This window comes from Mesoplodon bidens, assembly GCF_964165515.1.
Source record: "Mesoplodon bidens genome assembly, contig: HAP1_SCAFFOLD_887, whole genome shotgun sequence".
NCBI classification, from domain to species: Eukaryota; Metazoa; Chordata; class Mammalia; order Artiodactyla; family Ziphiidae; genus Mesoplodon; species Mesoplodon bidens.
In genome coordinates this window covers 36,884-61,381 of record NW_027672200.1, presented here as the reverse complement: position 1 = coordinate 61,381, position 24,498 = coordinate 36,884, and the positions used below count along the sequence as shown (strand labels likewise).

General features: G+C 46.9%; 2 protein-coding genes and 1 long non-coding RNA gene across 4 annotated transcripts in view; 1 reads left to right on the top strand and 2 right to left on the bottom strand.

Annotated features, from left to right (window-relative positions):
- Nucleotides 1-24,498, top strand: part of LOC308610132 — a 100,369-nt gene that overhangs the window by 38,998 nt on the left and 36,873 nt on the right. For both annotated transcript variants that reach the window (XR_014014430.1, XR_014014431.1), the window contains exons 11-16: nucleotides 2,423-3,227; nucleotides 3,978-4,090; nucleotides 10,917-11,215; nucleotides 14,307-14,403; nucleotides 15,858-15,974; nucleotides 22,800-23,098. This is a non-coding gene — a long non-coding RNA (uncharacterized lncRNA). The remainder of the gene's footprint in view (nucleotides 1-2,422; nucleotides 3,228-3,977; nucleotides 4,091-10,916; nucleotides 11,216-14,306; nucleotides 14,404-15,857; nucleotides 15,975-22,799; nucleotides 23,099-24,498) is intronic.
- LOC308610130 (protein FAM170A-like) lies at nucleotides 4,097-7,177 on the bottom strand. The gene has a single exon (XM_081259389.1). The coding sequence runs from the start codon at nucleotides 5,975-5,977 to the stop codon at nucleotides 5,288-5,290; it is 690 nt and encodes a 229-aa protein (XP_081115515.1). The 5' UTR covers nucleotides 5,978-7,177; the 3' UTR covers nucleotides 4,097-5,287.
- On the bottom strand, nucleotides 15,981-19,060 carry LOC308610128 (protein FAM170A-like). Its single transcript, XM_081259388.1, has one exon. It carries the CDS (start codon nucleotides 17,858-17,860, stop codon nucleotides 17,171-17,173), a length of 690 nt encoding a protein of 229 aa, XP_081115514.1. The 5' UTR covers nucleotides 17,861-19,060; the 3' UTR covers nucleotides 15,981-17,170.

The following is a 24,498-nucleotide window of genomic DNA, read 5'->3' as shown; positions in this document are numbered from 1 at the left end:
CCAATTCATAATTTGATAATCATGCTTCTTACCATAGTCTCAGCAACTTCTGATAAATTTTATTCACTTTATTCCATAGTCTTCACACATCAGTAATCTTCCTTAACTTCCTAGCTGCAGGTTAACCCATTCGGAATCATTTCTTTTTCTTTCTCTTCTTTGGCAAATCCCTTCTATCTTTTAAGGTCTTTTTCTTGTCTCTCTACCATCCTGCCTTCCTGAACTTCTTTTTTTTCCGTTTAAGTAACCTTTCAATCTCCTTCCCCAATTTCCTCATAAACATTGAGAGTTTATTCCTCACACGTTAGAGAGCGGTTTATGAATGGCCACGCATAATGGACTCAGAATGAGTTGGCACCCCCGAGGTACCTGTCTTGCTGGGGAGCCACAGGTGGAGGGCTGGCTGCTGGACACATGTTTGCATGGAGTCAGGCTGAGTGGCCTCAGGGTGTTTGCTCTGCACTTGTGTGTGTTTCTCCCTAGTTGGTTTCCTTGTCCAGCCACCTGTGACCTCCCTCCATCCAGCCCAGGGAATCCTTCTCATCACAGGGGTAGGACGTTTGTCTCGTTTTCCATCACATCCTTTCCCCAAAGTTTGGTTGTGAGTTGCTCCCATTCCAAAGACCTTTCCTCTTTGAAGAGAAGAGAGAAAATCTTTTCTCTCCTTTCCTCTCACTTCACTTCTGCTCTAGTATCTCCTCCGTCCAGAATGGCCCCCTGACTCAAATGGGTGTAGATCCGAAGATGGCAAGAAATGCCAGCAATTCTGAAGTAATAATACGGATGTATCAGGAACACTTGAAAACCTTTATCCCGCCACATTCAAAAAAATTGCACTTCCAGTGTATTCAGAGTCTCAGTGTAGAAACACAAATGATGTAGAAGTTGAATGACACTCAAGTTTTTCTTTCCTCCTTTCCTGATTTATTCTAATCCTCCAAGTTAACATGATTAACTATCTGTTATGTAACCTTTCAGACATTTTCTACACATGCACACTTTTCTTTTTCTCACATAAGAGTGTGAACTAGGTCACTTTCAACATGCTGTGATACTGTGATTCACTGTCTCCCACCGAGTCGTCCACTGATAAAGTAATCTGTTTCATGGAGAAATACGTCCAATAGCTAATAGCCAATGTCTGTGGAGTGCTTGCTCTGTGTCGGTTTCTTGTAACTACTTTACAGATCTTTTGTACAAGGTACCCATGGACCAGGTACAATTATAACCCCCAAGTGACAGATAAGTGCAGATAAGTACAAATAAATACAGAGGCCAAGTGACTTGCCCAAGACACTGGAGCAAATCAAAATCCATGCCTCTGTAATCATTTTGCTCTATTGCCTCTGTCTGGGAGGCTTGATGATTTGGCAAGTAAAACCTTAAATATCATGTTCCATTTTTATATCTCTGACACAAGCGTGGGGCTGTGATACGGGGTAACTAACCTGACTACTTTTGAAAACCCTTATGCACCTGGATGAAAGTAAGCCAGGGACTGCAAGCTCTAGATTTAAGGTTTCCTAGCAACTTTTAAAAAGAGCTTCTTGAATGCAATTTATGTAATGTCAAGTCTAGGATGTAGTCCAGATAGTAACAGAAAAATGGAGATATGTAGAAAAATAGTTCAAGTTGACAAGTATTGGGAGTGTAGTAGTTTTGGGGCCAGCATGTAGACCACAGGAGAACTTGCTGTTTCCATCCCAAAGGGAAGAGCCCTACGTTGCAACTGCCAAGGTCCCTGGGGCAGCAAGTGTGTTCACTGCTTAGTAAAGAAGCATCCTCAGTTTGATAGAATCATATGGGAGCCTTACATTTGGTTAGCCGTTCTACATTCTTGATGTAATGATATTTTCAGGGTGTGGGAGGGTATCAAGCTCTGAAAATACCCTTGGAGAGATTTGCTTATTAAGTTTGGCTTTTTCAATCTCCCTACTACTTCTTTACTAAGCACCAGGAGGTTTCCTTCACTTTTCAGAACCATGTTGTTTTTCCCTTGTCTAATGAACTTTGAAATACTTTTGGATGAGCTATTAAATTTGGGAAAAAATAAACATCTCTTTAAAACAAGGAAGATAATAACAATGACACGTAGAAAAAGCTCTAAAACAGAGAATATCCTCCATTATGGCTAATGACTGGGGGTGGAAAGTTCGTGCTCGCTGTCCAGGATGTAGAAATAAAAGCTGAGGAGGCGCTGAGGCATCTCCTGGATCTCTATAAGCCTCCATCATTTCTGATGAGTAGGGTTGACAGATAAAATATAGGCTGTTTAGTTAAATATGAATGTCAGAAAAACAACGAGTACATTTTGAAGATAAGTATGCCCCAAATAGTACATAGGATCTACTTATACTAAAAATAATGACTTATTATTCATGTGAAGTTCAAGTTTAACTGGGTATCCTGCATTTTTATTTAGTAAATCTGACAGCCCTACTGATGATCCACAATGGAGGCAGTTGAGGAGCGGTACATGCTGGCTCTCGGACAGTCAGGAATGGCTTCAGCAGATCCAGGTACAGTATGAAATTCTTTTTGGAGGTAGCTCAGAAGCCATGGCCAGCCCTTGACTGCAAGTACTGCCTCGGGTTTCCCTGAGGTGGGGTAAACCGTCCTCTTAATGGCCTTTTGGTAAGTCTGGAAGACCATATCCAAGGGGAGCCCCAAAGTCAGTTTCATCCTCACAACCATGTTTCCAATTCCTGGAATTGGCTGCATGTGACTCACAAGAGATAAGGAGGTTTGTGAAAATTGGGAGTGTCATAGCTTGAACCCTTTGTAGGTAAAGTTTTGGTGTTCTGAGAGTTTTAACAGGAGCAATGTGAAAGACTCCAGGTCCCCGGGTAGATAGAAATAATCCTGTTCTACTTCTGTGTATGGGACAAGTCTGTAGTAGCTCACAGAGCAAATATCTGGTCTTAGAAAGACTGATCCAAGCTTGGATGTTTCTGGTGACAAGGCAAGGTCGTGAGTTTGAAGTTCACCTTTTATGGTTGAGGAGACAATGAAGTTGTCAGAAGGGCAATCGTGGAGGAGACGTTGGCTTCATCCATTGTGCAGGCTTGTATATGTGGTTCTATGTAGATTGTGTTTCAAAGGTGGAGCTTGTTTACAATTACGAACACTCTCTGACGTGCTTTTTGGACCTTCATTCCCAGAGCAAGAGCAGTGCCGAGGCCCTAGAAATGCCATGGATACTCTGAGCTGTCAGTGGCATTTCCCAGGTACTGTTCCCTTGGTGCTGCTCCTTGAAATGTCCAAAGGGATTATCATCTGTTTTGTGGCCGGTCCTAGCATTGTGAAAGGAAGCTGCTGCACCGGGCTCAGAGGATTTCGGCTGTGGTGGGAGGAGGAGGAGGAGTACTACGACTATAAATTGTATCACACCATATCTATTACATCTTGAGAGTGGGCTTGGGGGGTTATGAAGGGGGACTTTTATTGTACTTTTATACATTGTCCCCTTGAAAATAATTCAATTTTTAAAAATTAGTTAATTTATTTTGGGCTGCATTGGGTCTTTGTTGCTGCTAGCGGGCGTTTTCTAGTTGCAGTGAGCGGGGGCTACTCTTGGCTGTGGTGCACGGGCTTCTCATTGCAGTGGCTTCTCTTGTTTGCGGAGCACGGGCCCTAGGCATGCAGGCTTCCGTAGTTGTGGCACGTGGGCTCAGTAGTTGTGACACACGGGCTCTAGAGCGCAGGCTCAGTAGTTGTGGCGCACGGGCTTAGTTACTCCGTGGCACGTGGGATCTTCCCAGAACAGGGCTCGAACCCATGTCCCCTGCATTCGCAGGCATATTCATAACCACCGCGCCAGCAGGGAAGCCCAATGATTCAGTTTTTTATAAAGAGAATATTCCTAATATTCTTCCAAAAGTTTAAAAATACATAGTTGGATAACACTATGAAAAATTAACTGACACTTTTTTTATTATTTCTCTTTGCTCCCTGGATTTTTTTCCCCCTCCGGTCAGCTAGGCACTCTGAGTTCACTGCATTAGGAAGGTAAAGACTCAGCAGAAATGAGGGAGAAAAAAAGAAAATCCTCAGCTTTGGAATGTTCAAAACAGAGGCCACAGTAGAACAGGTGAGAATTCTGTGCACAAAAAATAAATCTCGTCTCAAATGTAACAAAGTATTCTTTGCACTGGGAGGCAGGAGAAGGGAGGGAGGGAAGGACTGAAGGAGAGAGATCAGTGTGGCCAGGGACATGGAGACTGTGCTTGAGGACGATAGGCCCAGGAAGAGAATCAGAATCTGGGGAAGATTCAGCCTGCACGCGATCATTGCCTCCAGCCAGCACCCTCATCTCAGACCTCGGGAAATTCAGAGAGAGAGTGGGAGTAGGTCAGGAGGGCCACGGGCATAGTCTGTGTGGCAGGGGTTGTGGCCATTCCCTATTTGTGAGGAGTCCCCAGCAATTTGCAGGCCTCTTCTAGAAAATGCTGGCGGACGTCTCTAGTGCTTATGTGAAAGCTTGTTCACAAACCTTGAAAGATACAGATGTAGATGACAGATTAGATAGAAAAATGTAATTAACTAAAACCTCCAGGAAAGGTTTGGAAAATGCCCTTTATTGCATAGGATGTTCATATTGTCATATGATGTTAGACTGAGTGCCGGTCCCTTCATCCTCCTTCAGACCACGGCGTTCTGTCTGCTACTATCCCGAGGGTCCTTTCTTCTCCCTGGAAGGGATAAAACAAATGAGGTAGAACAGGAAGAGACAAGAAGCACTCCAAGCTCTGCTGGTCAGGGTTACCCTCCAGCGTTGCCTTAATGCTCAGAGCCACACATACCACAGTGAGCTTGGCTCCAGATCAACTACCACGCAACGAAGGTTCTGGAACACTTCCATGTCTCGGGGAACCTCATTTCCACGTGACTCTCTTTCGTATTCCCCTTTGTCACAGAAGGCTAGGTACAGTGGTCCAGGTGAGATCTCAGCTCAGGCCCAAGGCTCTCAGACCTCAAAGTTCCGGTCCTGCAAGGGCCCCTGTCCTCTCTTCAGACCACTCCTGGCTCTCTCTGCCGACAAGGAGCTGCTGGTGGTACGTCCTCTAAGAGTTGAGGCCCATCGTGCAGACCCTGAGAAAATTCCTAGGAAAAGGCTCCACCTTCTTGTCGAAGTCAACAGAGCTCAATTCCTTTGGAAGTGCTGGGTGTGTCCCAAGTTGATGCAACTGCAGAGCCATTAGGTAAACCAGCACATGTGTGCGGCCCCTTCCCTTAGACTCCTCTGGGCCCTCGTGACATAGGCTCAGAAGAGTGCCAGCCTCAAGCCTTACCTCTTCCAAGGCCACACCGTCTCCAGGATCTTCTGTCCCATGAATCTCAGTTGCTGTGTGGAACTCAAAAGAGAGAAAAGACCCTGCCTCCGGGGTCTCTTCGGGCTGGGGCCTTCTAGCTTCTCTTCCTCGTCCTCGTCGTCCTGCTCGTCCTGCTCGTCCTGCTCGTCCTCCTCGTCCTCCTCGTCCTCAGAGGTGGTCTCGGATTCCACATTGCCCTCCTCCTCAGGGGTGCTCTCGAATTCCACATTGCCCATCCACTGGGCGATGTTGAGATGAAAGACACGGCAGCTGAAGCCCTCCAGGATGCCGAACTTCACGTGCTGCTGGAGGATCTCCAAGGTGGGCAAGACCCGGCAGCAGGCCATGCACCTGAAGCCGGTCTCCATGGTCACCATCCAGTCCGGTGTCTTGGCCCTGGGTGTCTCCTGGACGGCAGGTGGCCCTGATGGGCTGCCTGGCTCTGCCCTTTCCTCATACTCTTTCTCCTCCCCAGTGGGCTCACTGTCAGACAGGAGGCTTTCGGTGGACACATCAGAGGGGTAAGTGCCTACTGTGCACGCATCCTCAGGAAGGGTCACTTCTTCTATCGTCAGCTGCTTTTCAGGCAACTCCAAGGGTTTCTTTGTCTTCCAGGAGACAGCTACACCCTTGTTCACTTGTACCTGCATGTAGTATATTTTCATGCCCCTTTCCTCTTTGTCTGGGTGCAGATCGTTCTTACAGGGTGAAGAGGGTGAGGAGGAGACACAGTGTGATGGGGGAGCAGTCTCCCCTGTTTCCTGAACCTGGGCTAGGGGTGCTTTAGGCTGGGCAGTTTCTCGATGTGATCTCCGGATTCCTGAAAAAGGAAATTAAAAACATCATAACATGCATGGGCCGTGCCAGAAGCTGAGGGAGCAGGTGTGGTAGACGAGAGAGGGACATTTGCATGACGTAGCTATGTCGTGAGCTTGGTGTCTGTTGGCCGTAGGACGGAGCGGTGTATCTGGTGTCATCTGTGGGCTTTTCATGTGCGTGTGGGGGGTTACTGGAGCGGTGTCTGTATACAGGGGTGTGCAGTATGGTGGTGAGGGCTGTGGTAACTGAGAGATGCGGGTGGATGCGTGTACGACGAGGAGTGTGAGTTTGGGAATATCGGTGGTGCATTACTTGTGGAATGGGGCTGTGGTGCTTGGGGTTTCTGTGTGCACTGAGAAGGTATGTGCCTGGAGGGCGGATGTATGTGTGAGCTGTGTGGACCTGAGCTGGATGGTGCTGCTCTCAGGCTGGAGATCTATGATGTAGAACTCTGTCCTTCTCTGGAAGCCAAGGCAAAGACAAAGCCTACATTTTCCTCTGAAGATGCTTAATCTGGTCCCTCTTCCCTCCACCTCAAGCCCAGACCTTTCCGGCCCCTGCTCCTTGACTTCCCCACCATGGTAGTACCAGGATTCACACACCCCCGCCCCAGACTCAGCTGGGATCCACGCCCTCGTAACAGCTCAGCCATCCTGCCCAGGCTCCTCCACAGAGCCCTCATCACCTCTGATGACCCTGGGTTTCCTCTCAGCCTCCCTGGGATCTGTGTGCCTCCTGCCTCACAGCCAAACACCCCCTCACCTGAGGAGCCCCGCGCCCTTACCAGCGTAGATGAGCTTGCGCGGAGAAGAAGCACAGGAGAAGTATGTAGAGGCAGAGGAGACCTCCCCTGCCCCTGGGCTGCAGCCTTGGGCCACCACAGTGGATCCAAGCTGAGGGGGATCCTCTTGTGACTTGGAGATTCCTGAGGGAGGAATGAAAGGCTCAGGGTGGGTTCATCAGTCCTCTCTGTCCACAAATATTTACCGAGTGTCTGGCACGTGTCAGGTGCAGTGAATACACACAGTTGAGATGGGGTTCCCAGTGGATACTCCAGTGTTTGATTCAAATCAGTACTTACTCTGTCACTGTCTTGTTGGTAATGTAGGCCTCGGTGGTGACTGAGTATGTGGGAAGAGTGAGTGATGTGTATCAGTTAAGTCTGTGGTAAGTGTGGGGTTGGCATGGGGAGCACGGTGGAGATGTGTCTTATCTGTGTCTGTGGCCTTTGTGTGCATGGTTTCTGTTCACAAGTCGGGAATTCTGGGACATGTAACTTTTCCTCATTACATGGTGTGGCTTGTATTTATGGTGTGTGTTCATTCATTGATTCACCAAGATTCAGTAAGCAGCTACTTCTGTGTATCCGGCACTCTTCCATTGTTGTAGTCTCTGGTAACGCTGCGCATTCTAGTAGGGGAAGACACACACTAAACAAAACTACAATAAATATATGATACCTGAGCTGGTGGCAAGTATATAAGGGTTGCCAGACTTAGCGAAGAAAAATACAGGGCACCCAGTTAAATTTCAGTTTCAGATAAACCCAGAATAATTTTCCAGTGTAAGTATTCCCATGCAGTATTTGGTCTTACTTTTAGTGTAAGTATGGCCCGTACAATATTGGGGACATACTGATACTGAAAAATTACTTGTTGTTTATCTGGAATTCAAATTGAACTGGCTAGCCCATATTTTATCTGGCAACCCTGACATGGGTTAGTGAGACTGTGGTTTACTGTGGTTTGTACAAAGCGGGTCTGGCATTACTCAAGAATGTGTTACAAGTGTGGTGTGTATGACACGTGACTGGTTCTTATAGAGGTATTTAGCGATGGCTGAAGTTAGCTGTGTTTGTGCGAGAGTTGAGGAGATACATATATATATAGTGTGTGTGTGTGTGTGTGTGTGTGTGTCCTATATATATAGTGTGTGTGTCTATATACATATCTCATCTGCAGCGTTTGGTGTTGGAGGAGAGGATTGTGATACAGGTGGGTTGTATGAGAACGTAGTACAGGAGGGATGCGTGTATATACCTCCATGTGCTGTGTGTGGTTTAATACGGAAGTTATATGTGGGGTGTGTGATACTTTTGCTGTATCAGAGTGTCCATGGGTGTATGAGTTACTGTCTCATAAAACACCCCTACCAAGAGTTCTCTATACACTCTTACATACACCGAGTGTCAGCCAGGTCCAGGCAGGGTGTCAAGAACTGTACCACGCAGAGTTTATATCTGATAAGCACTCTACCCCCATTCATCCTGCTCTTCTCAGCACTACCCCCTCCGCCCACCCCCACCCCCCCACAGGAACATAGAGAAAAATATTCTGAATGGTCAGGGGCAGTCATTGCCTTCCCTAGCCTGTCCCAGCCACTGCCTGAAAATCTGCCTGCTGTCTAGAGCTCCATTCCCAGGGCCCATCCTACAGTCTCCAGGGCCCTGGGCCTGGTAGGAGCTACTGGGCTCTAATCTGGGGCAGAGACCTCTAGCTGGAGCTCTGGGGTGACCACCCCCTCCCAGGGCAAGGTACTCGCCTACACCTACATTTAATGCACGCAGGCACCACGTGGCCCGTGGCTCTCAGAGCTCCCCGCAGGACCCTGAGGACATTTCTCACCCTCGCCCACGCGGTCTCAGTCTCTGGAAAGCCCTTCCCTTCCCTCGGTCTCCTTTGGGAGATTCTTCCTGTTGAAGGAATAAAACCTCCTTGCTTTCAATATGACACCATCCCTAGGCAAACAATCGTCTTTCGAAGTGCATTCCACTTGTCAAGATATTTTTCAACAGGGCCTTCAGCTCATGGGGCTTCTCTTTCCAGTTGGTAAAAGAGGCCAAGCAACTCATGGGTCTCTCTCAGCATCCTTGCATCCTTCACATCCCCCACCTCATGACCCCAGGGAAAGATCCAAGAGAATAAGAGAGAAATCGGGGACTGAGAAAAGCTGCACCTCTAGGTCTGTGCAAGCAGGATGCAGCCTGCTGTGAGTCCGACAAAGCTCCAGGCCCGGCAGCCCCAGGAGAGAGTCCTCAGACCAGCGGAGCTGACCTCCCATCTCCCAGGGGGCATCTGGCCGTTCTGTGCCGTCTCACACCACAGGGAGCCTCCGGATGGCTACGGCAGCATCAGTGAGACAAGGTCTCTCGCTCCCTGCTTCACAGGTGACACGTTCTCAGTCCCCCTCTTCCTAGAGAAGGTTCAGTTTGGCAGAAACCCATGTGCCCCAGACAAGTTGCCCCCCACATACCTCCTCCCTTCTGGGCAGTTTGCTGGGACTCTTCATTTTCCAGGCGTTTCCTCTTTTGTTGCCGTTCCATCGTACCAACTAGAAGTCTCCCTTAGAAGATGCCTCAAGAGACGTCCAACTCCTCCTCTCCCCTACAGGTTGGCCCTTGTTGGCTCTTGGGCAATCCGTTGAAATGATTCAATACAAATAAAAATAGTCAAGTCTCCTAAATGGCTGAAAAACTTGTACCACTTAGTGAACCAGCAGTGCTGCCTAGTGCTCACCAGGGCTGTTAAGTTTCCAAGGTTGCCAGGCGCACAGCAGGATTCTGTGACCTCAATGATGACATCAGAGCATTCTGTGGACCTAGGTTCAGCACAGTCTCTGCAATAGCACAGGCCCCGTTTTCAAGAACAATTCCTTTTTCCCAGCCGAACCTTTCCCGTGAAAGGGAAAGGTTCATACCATATCCATTATAAATTGTATCATACCGTATCTATTATAAAATGAACATTTTGATGGGAGATCTTTTAATGTCTTTTATATAGAGATTTAATATGAATATTTTAAATGGTCTCCAGTTTCCCTGTGGATTATTGACATTTTAAACTCTGCACTTCAGTTTTCCCTCAATCCCTGTAATTTTGTCACGGTTATTTCTGTACTTAAAGAGGAGTAACAATATAATTGATTTCTTCATTTTTTTCCCATCTCTTTCCAAGGTACTGGATTTGATTGTGTCTTACGAATGAGTGAAAAATGCTAGTCCTTGAGTCAGGACATTGGGCCCTTTACCAAGTAACTCAACCTGTCTGGGCTTCAGCTTCTGTATGTGCGAGCAAGAGGCTTGGCCTAGCTGACTTTTCAAATGCTGTGTTTCTTTGATTCACTCTCACGTACTGATCTGCTACTTAAGAAGAGGGTCTCTTCTCATAAAGTGAGAACAGTCGTTTTCTAATCCTTGGGTTGGGTGGAGTTTTTAGTGGTCGTACTCAGTTTGTTAGTTATATTTACTTTTACGTATGCTTAGCTCTAAATTTAATTTATATGGCTCTTGTGACTATTTTTAGATCTTCTTTTTTTCTTATTTTCTTTTACAGTTTCTAATTTGTTATCGCCAGTGTAGAGGAGCCTGATTGATTTTTAAACTGTATTGATCTTGTATGTGTGTGCTTTGTTGAACCGTCTTCTTCGTTCCTGCTAGTTTATCTGTGGGTTCTTTTGGGTCTCCTAGATAAATGAGCATATTAAATGTAAATAATGTGTTCTTTAGATAAAGTTTATTTTCTTGCATCTCTCTATATAAAAGCAATATGTTGAATTGATTTAAATATTTAAATACTTACATACCTGTTATCACAATCTAACCTTCTTTATCTTCTCTTATTTTCTTCCAATCAATATTATGTTTTCAAGATTTATCCACGTGAATCCATATAGATCTAGGTCTTTGATTTTTGACCGTTTGGTATTATTTCATCACATGCGTATAGCATCATTTATTTTCCATTCAAGCATTATTGGACAATTGGATTGTTTCCCTCCCTTCTCTAGAACAAACAACGTTTCCTAGAATATCCCTGAAGATGTCTGACAGTCGAGAAGGGCCAGGCTGCCCGAAGGATTGCTACTTGCTTTTAGCCACGTTCCAACAGGCCATCTCCAGCCAGCAATTTGAAGCACAGCTGAAATGAAAACTCCCCCAAATGTGGAGGTCGTAGGAGCTTCCTAGAAGGTGGGAGGTTCATGATAGGCATCCTGCTGGGATCCCAGGGGAGTCTGAGCTGGCCTGAACCTCATCTTCCTCCTCCACCTCTCAAGAGAAATGTGGAGGAAAGAAGACTTCAAAACCTGTGAGTAGGCAGAGGGAGAGAGATTGGGGGCCGAAGCTGCAACTGAGGTCTTGGAGTGGGCTGTGAGGACGCAGAGCCTCTAGAGAGCCAGGCTCTGCCTTCTGAGCACTTCTCCCCTAAGGCTGCTCGTCATTCAGGTGATACCAGCCATATAGAGCCGACTCGGCCCACACTGTCACAGAAAGCCTTATCAGAATCTCTTCTTCTTCATACACTCTTGTGTCTGTTACTTGGTTATTGCCTTTGGTGCTCCACTGATGTGAACCACAGTCGCCAGGGGATGGAGGACACTAGTGACCCATCTTGCTCTGTGGCCTCAGTCCACAGCTTGAGGGTAAGGGAAGAGGCCAAATGAAGGTCAAGAAGGAAAGATGGCGTTTGAAGAGAAGACCTGAGTTAAGGGTGTCTTCTCAAGGCTTGATGAATGAAATGTAGCTCCAGTACCTGAAGTCCTGCTTGTTCTCAAGGCTGACCACGGGGCTGGGTGGGCTGGGTGCACTCAGTGAAGGAACCGTATACACTTAGTATTTCCTTGCTTGCTCACACTTGCCCTCGTCTGATACACACTCTGCAAGACTGATCTTCCCCTGAAACAACTTTCCACCTGCCACTGTCATCTCGTGAACATTTGCTTCCCCTTCCTAGTGTCCCCCTAGAATGCCATTGCCGCCAATTCATAATTTGATAATCATGCTTCTTACCATAGTCTCAGCAACTTCTGATAAATTTTATTCACTTTATTCCATAGTCTTCACACATCAGTAATCTTCCTTAACTTCCTAGCTGCAGGTTAACCCATTCGGAATCATTTCTTTTTCTTTCTCTTCTTTGGCAAATCCCTTCTATCTTTTAAGGTCTTTTTCTTGTCTCTCTACCATCCTGCCTTCCTGAACTTCTTTTTTTTCCGTTTAAGTAACCTTTCAATCTCCTTCCCCAATTTCCTCATAAACATTGAGAGTTTATTCCTCACACGTTAGAGAGCGGTTTATGAATGGCCACGCATAATGGACTCAGAATGAGTTGGCACCCCCGAGGTACCTGTCTTGCTGGGGAGCCACAGGTGGAGGGCTGGCTGCTGGACACATGTTTGCATGGAGTCAGGCTGAGTGGCCTCAGGGTGTTTGCTCTGCACTTGTGTGTGTTTCTCCCTAGTTGGTTTCCTTGTCCAGCCACCTGTGACCTCCCTCCATCCAGCCCAGGGAATCCTTCTCATCACAGGGGTAGGACGTTTGTCTCGTTTTCCATCACATCCTTTCCCCAAAGTTTGGTTGTGAGTTGCTCCCATTCCAAAGACCTTTCCTCTTTGAAGAGAAGAGAGAAAATCTTTTCTCTCCTTTCCTCTCACTTCACTTCTGCTCTAGTATCTCCTCCGTCCAGAATGGCCCCCTGACTCAAATGGGTGTAGATCCGAAGATGGCAAGAAATGCCAGCAATTCTGAAGTAATAATACGGATGTATCAGGAACACTTGAAAACCTTTATCCCGCCACATTCAAAAAAATTGCACTTCCAGTGTATTCAGAGTCTCAGTGTAGAAACACAAATGATGTAGAAGTTGAATGACACTCAAGTTTTTCTTTCCTCCTTTCCTGATTTATTCTAATCCTCCAAGTTAACATGATTAACTATCTGTTATGTAACCTTTCAGACATTTTCTACACATGCACACTTTTCTTTTTCTCACATAAGAGTGTGAACTAGGTCACTTTCAACATGCTGTGATACTGTGATTCACTGTCTCCCACCGAGTCATCCACTGATAAAGTAATCTGTTTCATGGAGAAATATGTCCAATAGCTAATAGCCAATGTCTGTGGAGTGCTTGCTCTGTGTCGGTTTCTTGTAACTACTTTACAGATCTTTTGTACAAGGTACCCATGGACCAGGTACAATTATAACCCCCAAGTGACAGATAAGTGCAGATAAGTACAAATAAATACAGAGGCCAAGTGACTTGCCCAAGACACTGGAGCAAATCAAAATCCATGCCTCTGTAATCATTTTGCTCTATTGCCTCTGTCTGGGAGGCTTGATGATTTGGCAAGTAAAACCTTAAATATCATGTTCCATTTTTATATCTCTGACACAAGCGTGGGGCTGTGATACGGGGTAACTAACCTGACTACTTTTGAAAACCCTTATGCACCTGGATGAAAGTAAGCCAGGGACTGCAAGCTCTAGATTTAAGGTTTCCTAGCAACTTTTAAAAAGAGCTTCTTGAATGCAATTTATGTAATGTCAAGTCTAGGATGTAGTCCAGATAGTAACAGAAAAATGGAGATATGTAGAAAAATAGTTCAAGTTGACAAGTATTGGGAGTGTAGTAGTTTTGGGGCCAGCATGTAGACCACAGGAGAACTTGCTGTTTCCATCCCAAAGGGAAGAGCCCTACGTTGCAACTGCCAAGGTCCCTGGGGCAGCAAGTGTGTTCACTGCTTAGTAAAGAAGCATCCTCAGTTTGATAGAATCATATGGGAGCCTTACATTTGGTTAGCCGTTCTACATTCTTGATGTAATGATATTTTCAGGGTGTGGGAGGGTATCAAGCTCTGAAAATACCCTTGGAGAGATTTGCTTATTAAGTTTGGCTTTTTCAATCTCCCTACTACTTCTTTACTAAGCACCAGGAGGTTTCCTTCACTTTTCAGAACCATGTTGTTTTTCCCTTGTCTAATGAACTTTGAAATACTTTTGGATGAGCTATTAAATTTGGGAAAAAATAAACATCTCTTTAAAACAAGGAAGATAATAACAATGACACGTAGAAAGAGCTCTAAAACAGAGAATATCCTCCATTATGGCTAATGACTGGGGGTGGAAAGTTCGTGCTCGCTGTCCAGGATGTAGAAATAAAAGCTGAGGAGGCGCTGAGGCATCTCCTGCATCTCTATAAGCCTCCATCATTTCTGATGAGTAGGGTTGACAGATAAAATATAGGCTGTTTAGTTAAATATGAATGTCAGAAAAACAACGAGTACATTTTGAAGATAAGTATGCCCCAAATAGTACATAGGATCTACTTATACTAAAAATAATGACTTATTATTCATGTGAAGTTCAAGTTTAACTGGGTATCCTGCATTTTTATTTAGTAAATCTGACAGCCCTACTGATGATCCACAATGGAGGCAGTTGAGGAGCGGTACATGCTGGCTCTCGGACAGTCAGGAATGGCTTCAGCAGATCCAGGTACAGTATGAAATTCTTTTTGGAGGTAGCTCAGAAGCCATGGCCAGCCCTTGACTGCAAGTACTGCCTCGGGTTTCCCTGAGGTGGGGTAAACCGTCCTCTTAATGGCCTTTTGGTAAGTCTGGAAGACCATATCCAAGGGGAGCCCCAAAGTCAGTTTCATCCTCACAACCATGTTTCCAATTCCTGGAATTGGCTGCATGTGACTCACAAGAGATAAGGAGGTTTGTGAAAATTGGGAGTGTCATAGCTTGAACCCTTTGTAGGTAAAGTTTTGGTGTTCTGAGAGTTTTAACAGGAGCAATGTGAAAGACTCCAGGTCCCCGGGTAGATAGAAATAATCCTGTTCTACTTCTGTGTATGGGACAAGTCTGTAGTAGCTCACAGAGCAAATATCTGGTCTTAGAAAGACTGATCCAAGCTTGGATGTTTCTGGTGACAAGGCAAGGTCGTGAGTTTGAAGTTCACCTTTTATGGTTGAGGAGACAATGAAGTTGTCAGAAGGGCAATCGTGGAGGAGACGTTGGCTTCATCCATTGTGCAGGCTTGTATATGTGGTTCTATGTAGATTGTGTTTCAAAGGTGGAGCTTGTTTACAATTACGAACACTCTCTGACGTGCTTTTTGGACCTTCATTCCCAGAGCAAGAGCAGTGCCGAGGCCCTAGAAATGCCATGGATACTCTGAGCTGTCAGTGGCATTTCCCAGGTACTGTTCCCTTGGTGCTGCTCCTTGAAATGTCCAAAGGGATTATCATCTGTTTTGTGGCCGGTCCTAGCATTGTGAAAGGAAGCTGCTGCACCGGGCTCAGAGGATTTCGGCTGTGGTGGGAGGAGGAGGAGGAGTACTACGACTATAAATTGTATCACACCATATCTATTACATCTTGAGAGTGGGCTTGGGGGGTTATGAAGGGGGACTTTTATTGTACTTTTATACATTGTCCCCTTGAAAATAATTCAATTTTTAAAAATTAGTTAATTTATTTTGGGCTGCATTGGGTCTTTGTTGCTGCTAGCGGGCGTTTTCTAGTTGCAGTGAGCGGGGGCTACTCTTGGCTGTGGTGCACGGGCTTCTCATTGCAGTGGCTTCTCTTGTTTGCGGAGCACGGGCCCTAGGCATGCAGGCTTCCGTAGTTGTGGCACGTGGGCTCAGTAGTTGTGACACACGGGCTCTAGAGCGCAGGCTCAGTAGTTGTGGCGCACGGGCTTAGTTACTCCGTGGCACGTGGGATCTTCCCAGAACAGGGCTCGAACCCATGTCCCCTGCATTCGCAGGCATATTCATAACCACCGCGCCAGCAGGGAAGCCCAATGATTCAGTTTTTTATAAAGAGAATATTCCTAATATTCTTCCAAAAGTTTAAAAATACATAGTTGGATAACACTATGAAAAATTAACTGACACTTTTTTTATTATTTCTCTTTGCTCCCTGGATTTTTTTCCCCCTCCAGTCAGCTAGGCACTCTGAGTTCACTGCATTAGGAAGGTAAAGACTCAGCAGAAATGAGGGAGAAAAAAAGAAAATCCTCAGCTTTGGAATGTTCAAAACAGAGGCCACAGTAGAACAGGTGAGAATTCTGTGCACAAAAAATAAATCTCGTCTCAAATGTAACAAAGTATTCTTTGCACTGGGAGGCAGGAGAGGGAGGGAGGGAAGGACTGAAGGAGAGAGATCAGTGTGGCCAGGGACATGGAGACTGTGCTTGAGGACGATAGGCCCAGGAAGAGAATCAGAATCTGGGGAAGATTCAGCCTGCACGCGATCATTGCCTCCAGCCAGCACCCTCATCTCAGACCTCGGGAAATTCAGAGAGAGAGTGGGAGTAGGTCAGGAGGGCCACGGGCATAGTCTGTGTGGCAGGGGTTGTGGCCATTCCCTATTTGTGAGGAGTCCCCAGCAATTTGCAGGCCTCTTCTAGAAAATGCTGGCGGACGTCTCTAGTGCTTATGTGAAAGCTTGTTCACAAACCTTGAAAGATACAGATGTAGATGACAGATTAGATAGAAAAATGTAATTAACTAAAACCTCCAGGAAAGGTTTGGAAAATGCCCTTTATTGCATAGGATGTTCATATTGTCATATGATGTTAGACTGAGTGCCGGTCCCTTCATCCTCCTTCAGACCACGGCGTTCTGTCTGCTACTATCCCGAGGGTCCTTTCTTCTCCCTGGAAGGGATAAAACAAATGAGGTAGAACAGGAAGAGACAAGAAGCACTCCAAGCTCTGCTGGTCAGGGTTACCCTCCAGCGTTGCCTTAATGCTCAGAGCCACACATACCACAGTGAGCTTGGCTCCAGATCAACTACCACGCAACGAAGGTTCTGGAACACTTCCATGTCTCGGGGAACCTCATTTCCACGTGACTCTCTTTCGTATTCCCCTTTGTCACAGAAGGCTAGGTACAGTGGTCCAGGTGAGATCTCAGCTCAGGCCCAAGGCTCTCAGACCTCAAAGTTCCGGTCCTGCAAGGGCCCCTGTCCTCTCTTCAGACCACTCCTGGCTCTCTCTGCCGACAAGGAGCTGCTGGTGGTACGTCCTCTAAGAGTTGAGGCCCATCGTGCAGACCCTGAGAAAATTCCTAGGAAAAGGCTCCACCTTCTTGTCGAAGTCAACAGAGCTCAATTCCTTTGGAAGTGCTGGGTGTGTCCCAAGTTGATGCAACTGCAGAGCCATTAGGTAAACCAGCACATGTGTGCGGCCCCTTCCCTTAGACTCCTCTGGGCCCTCGTGACATAGGCTCAGAAGAGTGCCAGCCTCAAGCCTTACCTCTTCCAAGGCCACACCGTCTCCAGGATCTTCTGTCCCATGAATCTCAGTTGCTGTGTGGAACTCAAAAGAGAGAAAAGACCCTGCCTCCGGGGTCTCTTCGGGCTGGGGCCTTCTAGCTTCTCTTCCTCGTCCTCGTCGTCCTGCTCGTCCTGCTCGTCCTGCTCGTCCTCCTCGTCCTCCTCGTCCTCAGAGGTGGTCTCGGATTCCACATTGCCCTCCTCCTCAGGGGTGCTCTCGAATTCCACATTGCCCATCCACTGGGCGATGTTGAGATGAAAGACACGGCAGCTGAAGCCCTCCAGGATGCCGAACTTCACGTGCTGCTGGAGGATCTCCAAGGTGGGCAAGACCCGGCAGCAGGCCATGCACCTGAAGCCGGTCTCCATGGTCACCATCCAGTCCGGTGTCTTGGCCCTGGGTGTCTCCTGGACGGCAGGTGGCCCTGATGGGCTGCCTGGCTCTGCCCTTTCCTCATACTCTTTCTCCTCCCCAGTGGGCTCACTGTCAGACAGGAGGCTTTCGGTGGACACATCAGAGGGGTAAGTGCCTACTGTGCACGCATCCTCAGGAAGGGTCACTTCTTCTATCGTCAGCTGCTTTTCAGGCAACTCCAAGGGTTTCTTTGTCTTCCAGGAGACAGCTACACCCTTGTTCACTTGTACCTGCATGTAGTATATTTTCATGCCCCTTTCCTCTTTGTCTGGGTGCAGATCGTTCTTACAGGGTGAAGAGGGTGAGGAGGAGACACAGTGTGATGGGGGAGCAGTCTCCCCTGTTTCCTGAACCTGGGCTAGGGGTGCTTTAGGCTGGGCAGTTTCTCGATGTGATCTCCGGATTCCTGAAAAAGGAAATTAAAAACATCATAACATGCATGGGCCGTGCCAGAAGCTGAGGGAGCAGGTGTGGTAGACGAGAGAGGGACATTTGCATGACGTAGCTATGTCGTGAGCTTGGTGTCTGTTGGCCGTAGGACGGAGCGGTGTATCTGGTGTCATCTGTGGGCTTTTCATGTGCGTGTGGGGGGTTACTGGAGCGGTGTCTGTATACAGGGGTGTGCAGTATGGTGGTGAGGGCTGTGGTAACTGAGAGATGCGGGTGGATGCGTGTACGACGAGGAGTGTGAGTTTGGGAATATCGGTGGTGCATTACTTGTGGAATGGGGCTGTGGTGCTTGGGGTTTCTGTGTGCACTGAGAAGGTATGTGCCTGGAGGGCGGATGTATGTGTGAGCTGTGTGGACCTGAGCTGGATGGTGCTGCTCTCAGGCTGGAGATCTATGATGTAGAACTCTGTCCTTCTCTGGAAGCCAAGGCAAAGACAAAGCCTACATTTTCCTCTGAAGATGCTTAATCTGGTCCCTCTTCCCTCCACCTCAAGCCCAGACCTTTCCGGCCCCTGCTCCTTGACTTCCCCACCATGGTAGTACCAGGATTCACACACCCCCGCCCCAGACTCAGCTGGGATCCACGCCCTCGTAACAGCTCAGCCATCCTGCCCAGGCTCCTCCACAGAGCCCTCATCACCTCTGATGACCCTGGGTTTCCTCTCAGCCTCCCTGGGATCTGTGTGCCTCCTGCCTCACAGCCAAACACCCCCTCACCTGAGGAGCCCCGCGCCCTTACCAGCGTAGATGAGCTTGCGCGGAGAAGAAGCACAGGAGAAGTATGTAGAGGCAGAGGAGACCTCCCCTGCCCCTGGGCTGCAGCCTTGGGCCACCACAGTGGATCCAAGCTGAGGGGGATCCTCTTGTGACTTGGAGATTCCTGAGGGAGGAATGAAAGGCTCAGGGTGGGTTCATCAGTCCTCTCTGTCCACAAATATTTACCGAGTGTCTGGCACGTGTCAGGTGCAGTGAATACACACAGTTGAGATGGGGTTCCCAGTGGATACTCCAGTGTTTGATTCAAATCAGTACTTACTCTGTCACTGTCTTGTTGGTAATGTAGGCCTCGGTGGTGACTGAGTATGTGGGAAGAGTGAGTGATGTGTATCAGTTAAGTCTGTGGTAAGTGTGGGGTTGGCATGGGGAGCACGGTGGAGATGTGTCTTATCTGTGTCTGTGGCCTTTGTGTGCATGGTTTCTGTTCACAAGTCGGGAATTCTGGGACATGTAACTTTTCCTCATTACATGGTGTGGCTTGTATTTATGGTGTGTGTTCATTCATTGATTCACCAAGATTCAGTAAGCAGCTACTTCTGTGTATCCGGCACTCTTCCATTGTTGTAGTCTCTGGTAACGCTGCGCATTCTAGTAGGGGAAGACACACACTAAACAAAACTACAATAAATATATGATACCTGAGCTGGTGGCAAGTATATAAGGGTTGCCAGACTTAGCGAAGAAAAATACAGGGCACCCAGTTAAATTTCAGTTTCAGATAAACCCAGAATAATTTTCCAGTGTAAGTATTCCCATGCAGTATTTGGTCTTACTTTTAGTGTAAGTATGGCCCGTACAATATTGGGGACATACTGATACTGAAAAATTACTTGTTGTTTATCTGGAATTCAAATTGAACTGGCTAGCCCATATTTTATCTGGCAACCCTGACATGGGTTAGTGAGACTGTGGTTTACTGTGGTTTGTACAAAGCGGGTCTGGCATTACTCAAGAATGTGTTACAAGTGTGGTGTGTATGACACGTGACTGGTTCTTATAGAGGTATTTAGCGATGGCTGAAGTTAGCTGTGTTTGTGCGAGAGTTGAGGAGATACATATATATATAGTGTGTGTGTGTGTGTGTGTGTGTGTGTCCTATATATATAGTGTGTGTGTCTATATACATATCTCATCTGCAGCGTTTGGTGTTGGAGGAGAGGATTGTGATACAGGTGGGTTGTATGAGAACGTAGTACAGGAGGGATGCGTGTATATACCTCCATGTGCTGTGTGTGGTTTAATACGGAAGTTATATGTGGGGTGTGTGATACTTTTGCTGTATCAGAGTGTCCATGGGTGTATGAGTTACTGTCTCATAAAACACCCCTACCAAGAGTTCTCTATACACTCTTACATACACCGAGTGTCAGCCAGGTCCAGGCAGGGTGTCAAGAACTGTACCACGCAGAGTTTATATCTGATAAGCACTCTACCCCCATTCATCCTGCTCTTCTCAGCACTACCCCCTCCGCCCACCCCCACCCCCCCACAGGAACATAGAGAAAAATATTCTGAATGGTCAGGGGCAGTCATTGCCTTCCCTAGCCTGTCCCAGCCACTGCCTGAAAATCTGCCTGCTGTCTAGAGCTCCATTCCCAGGGCCCATCCTACAGTCTCCAGGGCCCTGGGCCTGGTAGGAGCTACTGGGCTCTAATCTGGGGCAGAGACCTCTAGCTGGAGCTCTGGGGTGACCACCCCCTCCCAGGGCAAGGTACTCGCCTACACCTACATTTAATGCACGCAGGCACCACGTGGCCCGTGGCTCTCAGAGCTCCCCGCAGGACCCTGAGGACATTTCTCACCCTCGCCCACGCGGTCTCAGTCTCTGGAAAGCCCTTCCCTTCCCTCGGTCTCCTTTGGGAGATTCTTCCTGTTGAAGGAATAAAACCTCCTTGCTTTCAATATGACACCATCCCTAGGCAAACAATCGTCTTTCGAAGTGCATTCCACTTGTCAAGATATTTTTCAACAGGGCCTTCAGCTCATGGGGCTTCTCTTTCCAGTTGGTAAAAGAGGCCAAGCAACTCATGGGTCTCTCTCAGCATCCTTGCATCCTTCACATCCCCCACCTCATGACCCCAGGGAAAGATCCAAGAGAATAAGAGAGAAATCGGGGACTGAGAAAAGCTGCACCTCTAGGTCTGTGCAAGCAGGATGCAGCCTGCTGTGAGTCCGACAAAGCTCCAGGCCCGGCAGCCCCAGGAGAGAGTCCTCAGACCAGCGGAGCTGACCTCCCATCTCCCAGGGGGCATCTGGCCGTTCTGTGCCGTCTCACACCACAGGGAGCCTCCGGATGGCTACGGCAGCATCAGTGAGACAAGGTCTCTCGCTCCCTGCTTCACAGGTGACACGTTCTCAGTCCCCCTCTTCCTAGAGAAGGTTCAGTTTGGCAGAAACCCATGTGCCCCAGACAAGTTGCCCCCCACATACCTCCTCCCTTCTGGGCAGTTTGCTGGGACTCTTCATTTTCCAGGCGTTTCCTCTTTTGTTGCCGTTCCATCGTACCAACTAGAAGTCTCCCTTAGAAGATGCCTCAAGAGACGTCCAACTCCTCCTCTCCCCTACAGGTTGGCCCTTGTTGGCTCTTGGGCAATCCGTTGAAATGATTCAATACAAATAAAAATAGTCAAGTCTCCTAAATGGCTGAAAAACTTGTACCACTTAGTGAACCAGCAGTGCTGCCTAGTGCTCACCAGGGCTGTTAAGTTTCCAAGGTTGCCAGGCGCACAGCAGGATTCTGTGACCTCAATGATGACATCAGAGCATTCTGTGGACCTAGGTTCAGCACAGTCTCTGCAATAGCACAGGCCCCGTTTTCAAGAACAATTCCTTTTTCCCAGCCGAACCTTTCCCGTGAAAGGGAAAGGTTCATACCATATCCATTATAAATTGTATCATACCGTATCTATTATAAAATGAACATTTTGATGGGAGATCTTTTAATGTCTTTTATATAGAGATTTAATATGAATATTTTAAATGGTCTCCAGTTTCCCTGTGGATTATTGACATTTTAAACTCTGCACTTCAGTTTTCCCTCAATCCCTGTAATTTTGTCACGGTTATTTCTGTACTTAAAGAGGAGTAACAATATAATTGATTTCTTCATTTTTTTCCCATCTCTTTCCAAGGTACTGGATTTGATTGTGTCTTACGAATGAGTGAAAAATGCTAGTCCTTGAGTCAGGACATTGGGCCCTTTACCAAGTAACTCAACCTGTCTGGGCTTCAGCTTCTGTATGTGCGAGCAAGAGGCTTGGCCTAGCTGACTTTTCAAATGCTGTGTTTCTTTGATTCACTCTCACGTACTGATCTGCTACTTAAGAAGAGGGTCTCTTCTCATAAAGTGAGAACAGTCGTTTTCTAATCCTTGGGTTGGGTGGAGTTTTTAGTGGTCGTACTCAGTTTGTTAGTTATATTTACTTTTACGTATGCTTAGCTCTAAATTTAATTTATATGGCTCTTGTGACTATTTTTAGATCTTCTTTTTTTCTTATTTTCTTTTACAGTTTCTAATTTGTTATCGCCAGTGTAGAGGAGCCTGATTGATTTTTAAACTGTATTGATCTTGTATGTGTGTGCTTTGTTGAACCGTCTTCTTCGTTCCTGCTAGTTTATCTGTGGGTTCTTTTGGGTCTCCTAGATAAATGAGCATATTAAATGTAAATAATGTGTTCTTTAGATAAAGTTTATTTTCTTGCATCTCTCTATATAAAAGCAATATGTTGAATTGATTTAAATATTTAAATACTTACATACCTGTTATCACAATCTAACCTTCTTTATCTTCTCTTATTTTCTTCCAATCAATATTATGTTTTCAAGATTTATCCACGTGAATCCATATAGATCTAGGTCTTTGATTTTTGACCGTTTGGTATTATTTCATCACATGCGTATAGCATCATTTATTTTCCATTCAAGCATTATTGGACAATTGGATTGTTTCCCTCCCTTCTCTAGAACAAACAACGTTTCCTAGAATATCCCTGAAGATGTCTGACAGTCGAGAAGGGCCAGGCTGCCCGAAGGATTGCTACTTGCTTTTAGCCACGTTCCAACAGGCCATCTCCAGCCAGCAATTTGAAGCACAGCTGAAATGAAAACTCCCCCAAATGTGGAGGTCGTAGGAGCTTCCTAGAAGGTGGGAGGTTCATGATAGGCATCCTGCTGGGATCCCAGGGGAGTCTGAGCTGGCCTGAACCTCATCTTCCTCCTCCACCTCTCAAGAGAAATGTGGAGGAAAGAAGACTTCAAAACCTGTGAGTAGGCAGAGGGAGAGAGATTGGGGGCCGAAGCTGCAACTGAGGTCTTGGAGTGGGCTGTGAGGACGCAGAGCCTCTAGAGAGCCAGGCTCTGCCTTCTGAGCACTTCTCCCCTAAGGCTGCTCGTCATTCAGGTGATACCAGCCATATAGAGCCGACTCGGCCCACACTGTCACAGAAAGCCTTATCAGAATCTCTTCTTCTTCATACACTCTTGTGTCTGTTACTTGGTTATTGCCTTTGGTGCTCCACTGATGTGAACCACAGTCGCCAGGGGATGGAGGACACTAGTGACCCATCTTGCTCTGTGGCCTCAGTCCACAGCTTGAGGGTAAGGGAAGAGGCCAAATGAAGGTCAAGAAGGAAAGATGGCGTTTGAAGAGAAGACCTGAGTTAAGGGTGTCTTCTCAAGGCTTGATGAATGAAATGTAGCTCCAGTACCTGAAGTCCTGCTTGTTCTCAAGGCTGACCACGGGGCTGGGTGGGCTGGGTGCACTCAGTGAAGGAACCGTATACACTTAGTATTTCCTTGCTTGCTCACACTTGCCCTCGTCTGATACACACTCTGCAAGACTGATCTTCCCCTGAAACAACTTTCCACCTGCCACTGTCATCTCGTGAACATTTGCTTCCCCTTCCTAGTGTCCCCCTAGAATGCCATTGCCGCCAATTCATAATTTGATAATCATGCTTCTTACCATAGTCTCAGCAACTTCTGATAAATTTTATTCACTTTATTCCATAGTCTTCACACATCAGTAATCTTCCTTAACTTCCTAGCTGCAGGTTAACCCATTCGGAATCATTTCTTTTTCTTTCTCTTCTTTGGCAAATCCCTTCTATCTTTTAAGGTCTTTTTCTTGTCTCTCTACCATCCTGCCTTCCTGAACTTCTTTTTTTTCCGTTTAAGTAACCTTTCAATCTCCTTCCCCAATTTCCTCATAAACATTGAGAGTTTATTCCTCACACGTTAGAGAGCGGTTTATGAATGGCCACGCATAATGGACTCAGAATGAGTTGGCACCCCCGAGGTACCTGTCTTGCTGGGGAGCCACAGGTGGAGGGCTGGCTGCTGGACACATGTTTGCATGGAGTCAGGCTGAGTGGCCTCAGGGTGTTTGCTCTGCACTTGTGTGTGTTTCTCCCTAGTTGGTTTCCTTGTCCAGCCACCTGTGACCTCCCTCCATCCAGCCCAGGGAATCCTTCTCATCACAGGGGTAGGACGTTTGTCTCGTTTTCCATCACATCCTTTCCCCAAAGTTTGGTTGTGAGTTGCTCCCATTCCAAAGACCTTTCCTCTTTGAAGAGAAGAGAGAAAATCTTTTCTCTCCTTTCCTCTCACTTCACTTCTGCTCTAGTATCTCCTCCGTCCAGAATGGCCCCCTGACTCAAATGGG

Excerpts from the sequence above, each read along its gene's own strand:
- LOC308610130 (XM_081259389.1), bottom strand. The coding sequence starts at position 5,977 with ATGAAAATATACTACATGCAGGTACAAGTGAACAAGGGTGTAGCTGTC.
- LOC308610128 (XM_081259388.1), bottom strand. The coding sequence starts at position 17,860 with ATGAAAATATACTACATGCAGGTACAAGTGAACAAGGGTGTAGCTGTC.